Here is a 14,801-nt window from a genome sequence, read left to right as displayed (position 1 = left end):
TGTTAATTATAAAAAACACAGAAAGGTTTAAAAGGATGACATAAAGATGAATCAAATAATACTCTTACACTAAATATTTTTATTTCCAAAAGAAAACATTTTTGCTCTTACTAAAATTGTGATTGAATATGCATTATTAATTTTAAAAAATGGTTTAACACTTTAGCTACAGGTATTCAGAAATATAGTTTTAAGGTCATTTTCTTTCAACACATGGTTTTGACATATATCAGAGATGAGAAAAAAAAAATCTCACAAAAATACCTAGATCCAGGGGCCAGCTAGGTGGTACAGTGGATAAAGCACCGGCCTTGGATTCAGGAGGACCTGAGTTCAAATCCAGCCTCAGACACTTGACACTTACGAGCTGTGTGACCCTGGGCAAGTCGTTCAACCTTCACTGCCCCGCAAAAATACATACATACATACATACATACATACATACATACATACATACATACATACATACACACATACATACATACGAAAGAAGTGCCTCAGTGACTGATCTTATTAAATCATGATGTTCATTTTTTAATCCTCTCTAGTCAGAAGAGTTTTTGTTGAAATTCAGCTAGTAAAATTTCCATTATCAATGTTAGTTTTTCTTCCAAACAAATCAAAAGGTGTAACATTTTTACATTCTTAAGAAATGGGCTCCAAACCTCCTGAAACTCTTTGACAGATGTTTTTAAACAGGTTAGAAATTTTGTTTCTATGTTAAGTGTGTAAATAGTATTTTTAATAAAAAACACACTTAACATTGTTTTCTGCAACAAAAGCTTAGTGTCTAAATGTCTTACTAATCATCTAACATCTCAAGGTACAACATACACAGGGTGAAGTTCACTGTTAACAACAGTGGATGTAAATCTGCATTTCAACTAATCTTCTTGACAATTCCAAATCTTTTGGCCAACTTCTTGTCAGAATAGATTAGATGGTGATTATTTTTACCCAGTAATGTAGCTGACAATAAGCTCATGGCACAAGCAAGATAAAATTCAGCTCTGCCATTTTCTGCTTGTTCATTTATGCTCACATTATTAGTATTACCTTCAACCTTCTGTTTGTTCAAAGGAAATCTGTTTAAAAGTTACTTTTTGACTGGTTTGACTTTGGTTTCACTACAACTAAATAAAATAATAAATTTACTTACCTGGACATATGTAAACTAAAAATAATGATATGAAATAAAAACAAATGAGATGACCTCTGTCAACCTCCATGTGTTGTGCAACTCCAGTTCTTCCTTCAAGATTTCTTGTGTATCTTACATGACAGACACTCATATATTTTACACATGGGTGCATGGACCAAGTGAGTAGTACAGTTGCTGAACCACCTAATATTTTCTCCTCACATCCCATGGATTGCCTTGTATCCTCCACTTTAAAAACCACTGGTTTTGGTAAGTTAGAGATACAGAAGTGTAGTAAAATAAGGCAGGGGAAAAAGAAAAGTAGGTTGTGCCCCAATCTATTAGAATTTATTTTAGCTCTGGGTAACTGCCTGATGGCTCAGCTCAGTAACAGTAAGACACTTCAACATATACAGAATTTAACAAAAGACCCAAGTTGCGTTAACCTATTCAGCAAACTTAAAATAAGCTTTAGAACCTATAAACTGGTTCAAGGGAATTAAGAGTGAAATCAGAAATTTAGGTCACAAGCAAAATTTTGAATTTTTTTTCTTTATATCCCTAACCCATGTCAAAGAAAGGAATTTTCCTGGGAAAATGTCTTTAGAGATTACTACCTCAATATCTGCATAGATTCTGGAGGACTATATTTCCACCTCTTGACTGCAGCCCTACTAAGCTTAGCTCAGCTATATAAAAGAAACTTCGATTTTTCATTTGTACACATGAGTCTTGTATGTAAGAAGCCATTGTTCTCATACCATTGAGATCCAATTTTCAGAAAGTTTTATCAAATACAGCTTATAAAACAAGATATTATTGGGTTTTTTTAAACAAAAAAACATTTTAAGTATTATAAGACATAGTTAATGTCATCTCTTCTATGAAGTTCAGCTCATGAATATAACCACTAAGCTATAATTTAGAACCAAGTCTACAAACAAAAAGAAATTCTTCTTTCTATACTTTCATAACCTATTCATAAAATTGAAATTCTGCTAAACTTTATAGAGCAATTCAAACTACAATGTAGGGCATTACACTAAAATTAAATAACGTAAATTCTACAAAGGCCATGCCAAAGACATTCTAATGATATTTCTTCAATGCAAAAAAATAAGGCAAAAATACAAGAAGTATTGCTTATACTACAGTACAGGACAGTATAAGAAACATGTTAATAAAAATTATAAACATGATCCAGATCATTAACATGCAACTTTTGTGTACTACTGTTGCTCACTTAGGAACTCACCATTTTAGATTAACTAATAAGAAAGGCCTACTAAAATTCAGCAAGCAAAAAAATTTGTAGGCTTCAATACAGATGTTTAATTTATAAGAACTCAGGAGCCTACAAAGACCTATGCTTAGCAACAAATCACATTTATATGTAACATACTTGATGAGACTAAAGATATTTAAGTGCTCCTATATAGCTATAGAGAAAAAAATTAATTCTGTTAGCAAAAAAAATAAACTGGGCTTGATATTGCTATTTCACTGTTGCAATGATGATGTGAATGCTAGAGATAGCCTCTTTTAAAAAATCATTAATCACAAAAAGATATGCTTAGAGGTCAATTCAAATTCATCAATTGTTAGAAATCTGATTTGGATCATCAAGCATAGTCCTATGAAGGAGGTTTCAATGTGGCTAGTAGTAATTTATCCTTTATCACTGTACTTCATGTTGGAAGGTGACAGTATTGAGGTAGATCAACTATTTTATGTCTACTGGGACAGATGAGAAAGCCAATACACAACATGGTCTTCCAATGTGTTCGTGTATAATGATTATAATTCATAGATTTAGATCTGTGATAATTAATTGGGGGAGCCAGGGGGCTGCTTGTGCTTCTGCCTCTAAGTCAGGGGTTCTTAACTGGGGTCCTAGAACTTGTTTTTTAAAAAATATTTTGATAACCGTATTTCAGCATAAATATTTTCTCCTTTGCATTTTTATGTATTTTATTTTATGAATTTATAAGCAATATTCTGAGGAAACATTCCATAGACTTTGTTAGATAGCCAAAGTGATCTTTGGCACAAAAAGAGGGTTAAGAAACTTTCATATAGTTATGTCTTTCTTAATGTTTCTAACTAACTGCACTGCTTTGCTTTGTCCTATGTATGCCAGTAGTAGGCCTATCTACTGGTGTCATTTCTAGGTAGTTCACAGTTCTGTTGCATTGTTTTAATACTATGATTACAACTGCTCTACCTTCAACTTGCAATAAACAAACTACTGGGGGTAGGCTATTTTCACCCAGTCCCTCCCCTTATCCAACCCAGTTAAACATACATTTCAAAAACCAGGCTTCAAAGCTAATAGGCTGCATGTTTAAAGACCTGAATTTTGTTTTGAAACAGAATTGCATATTAAAAGTACTCATTTACTTGATGAAATTTTTCAAGAAGTACAATATAATGCCTGGGTGCAGGTCTAAGTAAAAAAGTCACATGAGAATGATTATCAATATTATTACTACAAACTTACTTTTTTGGTCTATTATTATTCATGAGGATATACTTAATGACAATTTGAGTTTTCCTATTAGCAATTCCAGTTTGTCTTCTGATGGAATCATGAGTGATTATCAACACAAATCTTTAGGGTCATCACAAGGGAGAAGCAGGCCCTAAAGCAGGAGCCATATTTGCCATGGTATCTACAACTTTAAATTAAGGACAGTTTAAATCAACATTGGCAATGAGGGCAAGGAAATTTCAGCTTACTAGCTACTGGAATAGATTACTTACTAACTTTTGTACAACTTCATTTCTTACAGTGCAAATCACTATTTCATCTAACAATCAGTTTGCTTCTCAAAGCCAATCTACTTTGAAAATTTACATATAAAGTTATAGTTACTTACAGTAATAGTTGTCCAATAGCTTGGCCATGTGTTTGATAATCTCTCCATGCTGTGCTGGCTGCATTGTAATAATTTCTTAATGACGACAACACTTTCTGCAACTACGATTTCTGATAAAGACACAAAACATACATCTTAAATTACTGTATGGTTAAATTAATATACCATATGCTTGTTAATCAAAAGCAATGTGTCGGGCAGCTAGGTGGCGCAGTGGATAGAGCACCGGCCCTGGAGTCAGGAGTTACCTGAGTTCAAAATCCAGCCTCAGACACTTAACACTTACTAGCTGTGTGACCCTGGGCAAGTCACTTAACCTCAATTGCCTCACTAAAAAAATAAAATTTTTTAAAAATTAAAAAATAAAAATAAAAAGTAATGTGTCATAGTGGATAGGCTATTCTTGGTGTCGGGAAGAACAAGGTTCAAATCTCACCAATAAAAATTATGAAACTGAAACTCTGAGCAAATAACTGAAATAAGTCACAAATGGGTTCCAATATGGTTTGATACAGCAAATATGGAGCCAGGAATCACACACATTGAAAACTTTGTGTAGTTATTATGCTCATGTACAATGTACACTAGCTATAACAAAATGCTCCAGACTTTTAAAAGACAATGCAGTAATTACAGGCATGCTGTGAACCCTTAGGCTTAGTGCTTACCACAAGTAAGTGAGGTGTGCTTTCTATGGCCTCTTATGCAGCTGTAGATTCTGCTGATGGTGCTCTTTTATCAGCTGGCACAGCTGACATTCCCAGCACTGAATTTGGTTATCCTCATCATCCTGTACTGTCATTATCTTACCTTTGTGTAACACTGTCAGTTTTCAAAACTTTTATATACATTGCTTCATTTAATACTCACAACTCAGTTTAGGCAGGAAAATTCACCATTTACACCACCACTCTTCCCTCCTGTATGGATTAAGTATTTGATTGTCAGAGAAGTTATACATCTTATCCAAAGCCATAGGGCTATGAAGGAGGCGAGCCAGGAATAAAACGCACCGTCTTCCAACTCTATCTAGTGTCCTATTATACCACACTGATTTACACAGCTGCCAAAAAATATTCTACATCTCATATGGATAATAAAACACAATCCAACAGTCCTAATGGTTATACAGCAAGATGTTTTTCTCAAAATACTAAAGAGATTAAGGGCATTCCTGTGTATATTAAGAGGTCTTAGCACTTAAAAACACCAAAACCTCCATCTCCTCTAAAGAGAGGGCATTGAGACCAAAGGGTAAAGGGTCTAGCAAAGAAAGCAGCCATTGCCAAAGGGTGGATCTGTCAGAAATGCCAGCCCCATGTGCCACTCCCAGTTTCAAAGTTTCATTGTTTTAACTACCAAGGATTAAAAATCAGACAATGTTTCACCACAATATCACCTCAGGGTCACTAACTTTAGTAGAACTTAGGCCATATGTACAGGAACTGATAAATCTACTTTAATAATGATTTATCATATGGCAATTTCTGTTTAGTTTTTTTCCTGTTAATAATTATAAAAGATTACAGCACCTGATTTGTATTTATTTTGCTTCCCGTCCTTTTTTTTTTTTAAACACTTAGAGATTATATGCTGGTTCAGTAATGCATTTTCCCAGCACATTTTAATGAGTATTTTAAATAGGGCAAGCTGTTCTAAGGCTTATAAATCATGCATTTCAGTGCTTATTTTCTGTAACAGGTAGTAATCACTTGAATGAAATATGCAGTTTTTGAAGCCGAAAATAACAGATGAAAATGCAGATGCAAACTGCTTTGCAGGAGTAAATTCGTATTATAAAAGAAAAGCAACAGAAAAGTCAAATCGCAATAGGTTGAATGCTAAAGCAACATAGTCTTAGAATTAAGAGTAAGAACAAATCTAAAAGTCATCTAGTTCAAAATCAGGCCCTATGTAAAAATATACAAAATTCCCAAATGCCCATTTATCCTCTACTTACACAATGCTAGTATCAAGAAATTTTGTTTGCCAGTCTATTTCATTGTTTTGGGTTCTTTTTTCCCCTTAAACATCAGCCTGTCAAGAATTTTTTCTTTTTTAAATCATGAGTCTCTAAATCAATGATATTTGCTATCCTTTTGCTTTTCATTACATGTAATTATATGGTATTTTTCCTTCTTTTCTAATAGGAACAATCTATGATTATGTAGGCAGAACTTCATTTCAGACACCTTCCATCTCTTGAATAGTATTCCTCTTAGGACCTTTGACCAGAGTTACGCTTTCTCTGACTTTTCAAAATTTGTTTCATGATAAATTAACTACACTTAGGTAGTTTCTTCCTTTTCTATTATGAACTCTATCCAAAATGACATGTTCCGGGGCAACTAGGTGGTGAAATGCATAAAGCACCAGCCTGGATTCAGGAGGACCTGAGTTCAAATCCGACCTCAGGACACTTCACACTTACTAGCTGTGTGACCTTGGACAAGTCACTTAACACTCATTGTCATCTCCCCTAAAAAAAACACATGCAAAATGACATGTTCCTTTGTCCTCAAGTGTCTTGTCACTTTCAACTCAAGTTGTTTTTTTCTTTGTGGGATGAAATTTAAGTGCAGATTAGTGTCCCCATATTAATTTCTACCCCTAAAAGAAAGAAACATAATACTCACTGGGTAATCGGTTAGAGGGAAAAGGAATACGAGGATCAACCAGTCCCAACTCTCTCACTTGACAAAATGGAAAAAATGAGCTGCTGATCAAGAAACTTAGATTCCACATGGGCAGTGGAATCTAAACCTGGGTCCCTTTTATCCTAAAGCTGCTATACTCCACTACCTCTCAGGCTACATACTTGTAGCTTTCATTTATAACTAAAAAGGGAACATAGAATTTTACCAAACTTGATTTCCTTTGATCATTGATCAATGACCTTAGAATCCTATTCAATTGGCCAGGAAAAGGAAGTTTCCCAGAATGCAGGTATTTAGCCAGAAGGTGCTATAGGAGAGATAGAGCTGCAGTAACATACCACTGTAGGACAATAATGCCAAATTATGTTTTAGATAAAATGATCCATGTCTAACAAGAGCCGGCTCTGTAGTACTGAAAAGCTAAACCTTCAGGTCTTATGAAACTAGAAGGAAATTTGAATGAATAAAAGAGTACATAATTGGGCATGCTAGGGAAGGAATATCCCAGGTAATTTTTCCTCATAAGCCATGAAAATGGTAGAGAAACAGGAAAGGTATTTAGTAAGGTAGTAACAAGGCCTACAGTCACAAAAAGGAAAGAAATTACTAGAAATGTATGGCTAGAAGCCATATAACCATAGCATGTTATAGGAAATAGAGCTATCTGGAGGAATAGTTTCAAGGGGGTGGATACAATCATTTTGCATATTCATTGCATCCTACTCTGCAACCTTCTGATGACCTTTTTGAAATGCCACTTCTTCTATGAAGCCTTCCTGGATCACTGACTTTTTTTCTTCTTTGAACTTAGAGAGAACTTTGGTTTACCACAGATTAAGCAATTTCTCACATATTTGTTTTGACATGTAAAATGTTTTTCAAAACTTAAAGAACTTAATTAATTTTAGACCTCTTAAAAGATTATAAACTTCAGGGCAGGGATTTCACACATAGTAGCTACTTGAATAAGCATTTATAGAATGAACAAATTTGTTAACAAAGAAAACATAGTCTGTGAATCTGTGGCCAACCATTCTTAATGCAGATCACTGATTCTCCAAGTATTACCTGGGGATGAGAGGAGGTCCAGAAATCTCCCCAAAAAAATCCAGACAGATGTCTTGAAATAATAATGTTTCGGGGCTGCTAGTGGCGCAGTGGATAGTGCACTGGCCCTGGAGTCAGGAGAGTACCTGAGTTCAAATCTGGCCTCAGACCTTAACATTACTAGCTGTGTGACCCTGGGGAAGTCACTTAACCCCAATTGCCTCACTTAAAAAAAAAAAAAGAAAAGAAATAATAATGTTTCTAGGATATCTATGAGATGTCATGAAAAAGTAATGGATGTTAAACTCATTTGAAAATACTGTTCAAGTCAAAAGGAGTGACCTCAAGAGCTTATTCATAATTCCAAGAAGGAAACGTTGCCCAAAAAAGTTTTGGAACTGCCTTGAGATCTTGCATCATATTCTTCTGAATAACCTTAACACTGAAAATTTTTTCAATTTTTGATGGAAGATTTGATTTTTGGAAACAGTGATAATTTACACAAAGGTAAGGCTGATAAATTAAGTGTCTTATTAAAGCCAGTTAATACAATTAAGTCAAAAAAGTGGTTCAAAGCCTTCTTCAATCTCCTTCTTTCCCATACCATAGCTTTAATCCTTTTGTTATCCTTAGCTTTTCTCTCCAGAACCTGAGCTTTACCATACATGACACAACTCTTCTAAGAGGCAGGCTTTTGTTTTCATCCTATTACAATTTTAGCATACTTATATACAGAGTCAAAATTAGGACAAGATAAATTTTAAGCATTCCATTCAAGTTTTAAAGAAAAGTTAGTCTAACAAGTCTTGTCTCATAACTGTTAATATTTTGGATAGTTTCCCAAAGTCAGTATTTAATTTCACCAAATGAAAGCATTCTTTCCTATTAAAGACAGAAATGATAAAACCTCATCTCATATTAAAAGTATATCATGTGATAATAGGTTAACTTAAAAAGAGACCAAATCCTTGTATTTGTATGTACAGTGCAGATGTAGATATAAATATAAATGTAGATTTGGCTAAAAGAGAGAGATATATGTATAATTCTTAGGAGCTGAATCATAAAAATACTATACAGATGCAAAAGGAAGAACGAGAAAAATGACTTCTGGACAACAACAAATTTGAGATTAATTATAAGTAATTCAATTTTATGCATTGACAAACAGTAACAGTAATTTAAAAATAGAAGCTGCATAATTTGATTTACAAAACAAGAATATGAGCACTCCTAGGGCTCTTGAGATACTATGATGATAGGTCTGACTTACTTGGGGTACAAGTCACACCCTACTTATTCAAAATACCAATCTAGTTTCATTTTTCTGTGATTAAATTAGCAATGCATATGGTAAACAATGTGGAAAGAAACCTGACACTAGACATTCTTGACATTTTGAGTCCACATAAATGTTGAGGTAAATTAAAATTCTTCAAAATAACAAAATTCAGACAATATTAATATGAAAAAATATTTCCTTAGAAGTGCACATTCTAATATCTGTGGTCACTTCTCCAAGAAGCAAATCAGGAAATAGAGATAACTGTAGGGTATTCCAAATGTGCATATACATACATTTATAATTATGTACATTCTGAACTCAATCAGAACTATATTTATTAACAACATAAACAATTAGGTTTGGTAAACAGTTTTTACTTTAAGTAATGCTACCTTGATTATTTTTAAATTAGTCACATAAATTTTTACAAAAAAGTTCAGGTTTGTTTTTATTTAAGATGTTGAATTACTATAAGACTAAATGAAAATATTGTGGGAAGTGAGGCAATTAAAATGGAAACTATAACAAAGAAAATATTTTTTACTAAATGGAAAAGTTAAAAAAAAATCTTAATCTTTTTTAGAAAAAACAAATAAATTTATTAGTTTTTTTTAAACCGTTCTATGTTGAATTTCTATAAGTTTACAATTTTATTTTCTCTTCACATTGAATGATGTCCTTAAAAGCACTTTGAAGTTAAATTTCATTTCTATTTTTTGCACTGGAATAGTTGAAATAATATAATATATTTATAAAGAATTTTATAAGAAAAAGGCTATTTGCAAAATTGAGCTACTTGCACAGTAATCATCTCATTAGAAAAAATTGTAAAAAAAAAATTTTAATGTATAAATTTTTCAGCCAAATGGGCATTACATTTAAATTATATGGGTATACATAAAAATATCCATAAAATTTATAATTTCATAAATTATTTCCACAGAACAATATTTTCAATAAGCAGAATCTATCATTTCAAACACAAATACTTTTAAATAAACAATTTCTCAAAGAAAAATAGTCAAGAAAATGTCTTATATCTAGTAGATTTTTTCCCTTTTTCTTGTAAGTGTAGTTACTTTGCAGTCATGTCCCTAAAAAATTGGAGACCTCTTAAAGTTTGAATATAGTCTTTAAAACTGACTAGATAATTTTTGATTGATTTAACTACCTATGTAACCAATATTTTTCATTTTGCTTTGCTTATATCCACCTAAATTTTTTAACCTAATGACTTGTAATTCTAATTTAATTTAAAAGCAAAATTACTTGAAGAACCAAACCAACTTTGAAGGGTTTAACTTAAAACAATGAACATAATTTTTAACCTCATCAATTCTACATGTTTAAAAAAAAACTGCATTTGCCTGCTTTCAGCACCCTCTGCAGGTGATAGTTATTATACAACAGCATAACTATTAGAAAGGAGGAAAAAATATTTCTTCTGAAAAGGTACCTCAGAGCACATTTTTAAGAGCTACAAGAAATGAACCAAACTGCCACAATCACTTGTAGATAGTAATAAAAAGATATGTTTACCACCATTTCCAACTGAAACATCATTTTTAAAAAAGAGACAAAAGTGCTTTGAGGCTCAAACATTACTTGATGCAACTGCTATGCTACACTACTTTTATTACAAGTGATTCAAGAGAAACCATGACATGTGATATTCCTAACTGTGCTATTACCTGTAGATCCATACAAGAAGGTTCAAACTATTAAATCCTTATAAACAAAACAGAAGCCACCTTACCATCCCTGTTGGACAGCAAACACACCAAGCCATTAAGGCATGTATCGGTTACTTCTGAGATGTTGGTTGCACATCTGCCTATAGCTTGAATAGTAGCTGCAGCAAATTGTTTATCTTGACTTTTCACATAGGTCTAAAGAAAAGAGAAAGTTCCATTAGCTATATATAAGACTTATTAAGTGAAAAAATCATGACAACGTATCCATTATTTGTGCATTGGTGGTCTTACCAAGTAAAAAATTATAACATCTGTAAAATAGATATGCCTTCTAAAAATACATAAATTACAAAGTAGCAAAGTTGCACTAATAGCTTATCTATGGTTTGGGTTTTCATTTAAAGAATATTTCCTTAGAAGTGCACATTCTAATATCTGTGGTCACTTCTCCAAGAAGCAAATCATGGAAATAGAGATAACTGTAGGGTATCCAAATGTGTATATACATACATGATAGGTCTGACTTTGATGCCAGCTCCAGTCACCTGTGGCCACAGTACCTTATAACTGCTCGAGAGATAGTGGGGGGCAGTCACCCAAAGACAGCAATTAGTCTGAGTGCAAGGTTGAAAGAGTTGATGAGAACTCTCTCTTCAGGGAGGTTTCAGTCCATTTAACCAGAAGCATCTGTGAATCTATGAATAACCGACCTATCTGCTTCAAAGAAGGATTCTTTTTTTCCGGGACACCAAATCAAAGAATTGGGGGGTTTAGAGAGACGGGAAAAGACAAACAGAAAATAATATAGCCTGATGACAAATATTTTATTTTCAAAGTATAGGAAGGGACATAAAATTACTGACAGAGAAGAAATCTATCAGAAATATAATGATCTTCTGCACTATCAATTCACAATAGGCATAAACACTATTTAACCTTCATTAAGGGTTTGTTTCATAATAACATTCTTCAGATTTTCAGACAAACAGAAGAGACAATAGAAAATGTAAAAGAAAGAAAAATGGATAGTAATCACTGAAAATGACAAACGTGAAAACTTTGTTAATATATCAAAGTTGTCTATTTAAGAAAAGGTACTTATCAAGTTATGAAAGCAACTTCAGAATATACACATTGTACAAATTATACTTAACACGGGGGTTTTAAAATTAACATTTTACAAAAACAATATGAAGGATTCTAAGATCCTTTCAAATCTGAATGAGTGTTTTCATTTACATATATTGAATTTTTTATTTAGTCTTCTAGTTTTAAAAAGGTAAAAATAGGGTTTTGCTAAGTATGCCAAAAGGTATACGTATTCTATTTTAACATTTCAAATAATTTAGGGGCTTCAAAATTAGAAATAATAAAAAAAATTTTTTTACTGTAAACTGAATTCTTTCCAGTTATGAGTATTACAGAAAAAAATCAAGAAGAAAATAACTTTTGCCAATGCTGCTTAAAGGAAAGAAAGGAAAGAAAAATATGAAGGAAGACAAGACAAATAAAGTAAGATTAGAAACTTTCTGAATGTTAGCCAAAAAAAGCAGCAATTAACAGAAGAGTCCTACATGTGTGCCTCCATATACTTATAGTATCCAAGTATACGTATTGATTTAACTAGATACATGATTAAAACAACATAAAAATAAAATCAGCTTCCAAAACAGACCTTAGAAAATATCCTCAGCATTAATTGGCAAGATAGCAACCCCAAGACACACAATAGCCAGTCTAACAGCACTGAAAAAAAAAAAAACAACTGGCACAAGCTCAGTGCTGGGGATATAAAAGGAGGCAAGAGACAGCCTCAGGCCTCAAGGAGTTTATGTCTAATGGCAACACCATTCAATTGAGCATGGATGAAGAAAGGATGCAAACAAGCTACAGAAACAAATCACATATTATTAGATGAAGAAAGAACTGCAAGGAAGGAGAGACATCATAGGGAAACAAGGAAAAATCCTCTTTAATGTAGCACAGTTACAGACTTCTGAAATACAAATCCAAACAAACAGGTTGAATATATGAAGGAAATTATTGGCGTTTTTTTTTTAAGGGGTGAGATTCTTGACAAAAACATGAAATTTAAGAAGAATATCAAAGAGGACAGACTTAACATGTAGTAACTACAACCACAAACTGGACACTCTTGAAGGGTGCAAAAAGCAAAGAAGACTTTTAGGCACTAATATTTTCAATTAACACCTACTGGAAATCACCCTCAGCGACATAATTTCTAAAATGAAGACTGTGCCATAGGTTATCCAAATCTGTGAGGATATTACTTTATGATTTCCTTTTCTATTGTGTTACATTTTGGTTCATAACTTTTTACGGGAAATGGATATTTGTCAATCTGCATTTTGTTTATATAAACATTCAAAATTTAACAAAGACACTCAAATAGAAATAAGTATTAAGTTTTCTTGTTACCAAGTTAAGCAACAGGCATGTATTTTACTTTTAAAATGAGATATACAAAGACAGAAAAAATGAAACAATCTCTGCTTAAGAGATTATGTTTTATTGAGGAAAAGGATTGGAGTATAAGAGCTTTGTACACAAACCTGAAATTCTCGAAGGAGCGTGGATATATTGGCTTCATTTGCCAAATTTTGTCAATATCTCAAGCTATAAGAAAAACATACAACATGAGTAATTTAAAGGGTCATAACCTTGGGAAAGGATTTTTACAACTAACACAAGAATCAAGGCTGCACAATTTGGTGTCTGTCAACCCTTCCCTCATAAAACTAGTTTTACATATATTTTTTGATTATTCAGTCTGGGGAAATCCAGTCCATCTGAGAGTTCCTGGAAATATACTCGGTTTACCTGTCCTAGTTCTTCACTTTAATGCTTCTCATTTCAGGTATTAATACTTTGGCTTCTTAGCTAGTGGCAAGGCCTGGTGACAACCTACGTTTTTAAATTAAGTAAAATAAGGAGAAATTTTCTGTATTTATCTAAAATCTTAGGACACTTATCAGTGAAAATTACATGTCTAAATAACAAATCATCAGAAAGTCCTATCAATTTGTCATAAGTGAAAAGTAAACTTCAACTATATTGTAAATGTGGGTTAAAATAATAGTTCTGCAGTAATTTTACTCCCATAAGAACTAACAATACCAGATTTCTATAGATACAGTATGATTTAAGTCTCAACTGTGTCCCTGAATATTTTTTGGCCATATTTCCATAATATTATCTTTAGAACCTTCATTTTCTTGTATTGATTGATTATACATATTTGTTATTGGAATCTTGTTTTTCTTTTTCTTCAAAGGAGGGAGAAGAAAAGGTGGAAGAAGAAAATGAGGTTATAAGATTAAGGACTGGGTTGACCTCAAAAAAGAAAGGAAAAGAAAAGATCATTGATGTACTTTTAATGCAAAGGAGAGATCAGAAGGAAGGCCAGAAGGAAACACAGGCAAGCAAGACAGGAAGTTATATGTTGAATTTCTATACCTAAAAGGAAAACCAAGCTATGTATTACAGAGATTCAGAGTTTTCTGTGCAATCTTGTTCTACTTTGCATATGGAAATTCTCATTTTATATTGTCTTTAAGTATAAAGTTAAGTAACTGACTAGAATAAAAAGAATAATTTTCACCTTTCAGTTCACCCACAATATGAAACATTTTCTTTGCTATTTAGAATCTACACTGAAAAAAACATTGAATAGGTGCTCTACTAAATTAAATTTCAGAAAGGGAAAAAAAAAAGGTTTGATCAATAACCAATGGCCTATGGCAAGCTATAAAATAAAACAATTAAAATTGCTGGTAGATCTACCACACTAAGGAGACCTATTCTATGGTCAATAAAGTTACTCAGTAAAGAAAAAAGGTGAGAAAGTAGTAGAAAGAGAAAATAGGAACTACTAACTTTAATTTAGAGACTGAATAACTCAAATAACTTATTCCTGAGAAGAAAACTAGGACTACCCTTAAGCTAGATATATGACTTATTGTTTTGTTTCCATGATTTCTATTCTTACCCAGAATAGTAATTATAACGGGTGACATTTACATAACACTTTAACATTCTCAAGTGTTTTGTATATATTATCACATGTAAACCTCATAA

General features: G+C 32.7%; 1 protein-coding gene across 1 annotated transcript in view; it reads right to left on the bottom strand.

Moving 5' to 3' along the window:
• The window catches only part of AP3B1 (adaptor related protein complex 3 subunit beta 1), a 336,292-nt gene that overhangs the window by 173,097 nt on the left and 148,394 nt on the right, over positions 1 to 14,801 (bottom strand). The window contains 5 exon segments of the mRNA XM_043972455.1: positions 4,027 to 4,086; positions 4,089 to 4,130; positions 10,766 to 10,898; positions 13,277 to 13,324; positions 13,326 to 13,340. Of these exon segments, the coding sequence (XP_043828390.1) occupies positions 4,027 to 4,086; positions 4,089 to 4,130; positions 10,766 to 10,898; positions 13,277 to 13,324; positions 13,326 to 13,340 (298 nt within the window).

This window comes from Dromiciops gliroides, chromosome 1, assembly GCF_019393635.1.
Source record: "Dromiciops gliroides isolate mDroGli1 chromosome 1, mDroGli1.pri, whole genome shotgun sequence".
NCBI classification, from domain to species: Eukaryota; Metazoa; Chordata; class Mammalia; order Microbiotheria; family Microbiotheriidae; genus Dromiciops; species Dromiciops gliroides.
Note: the sequence above shows the minus strand (reverse complement) of the source record. Positions and strands in the feature narration are given on the sequence as shown.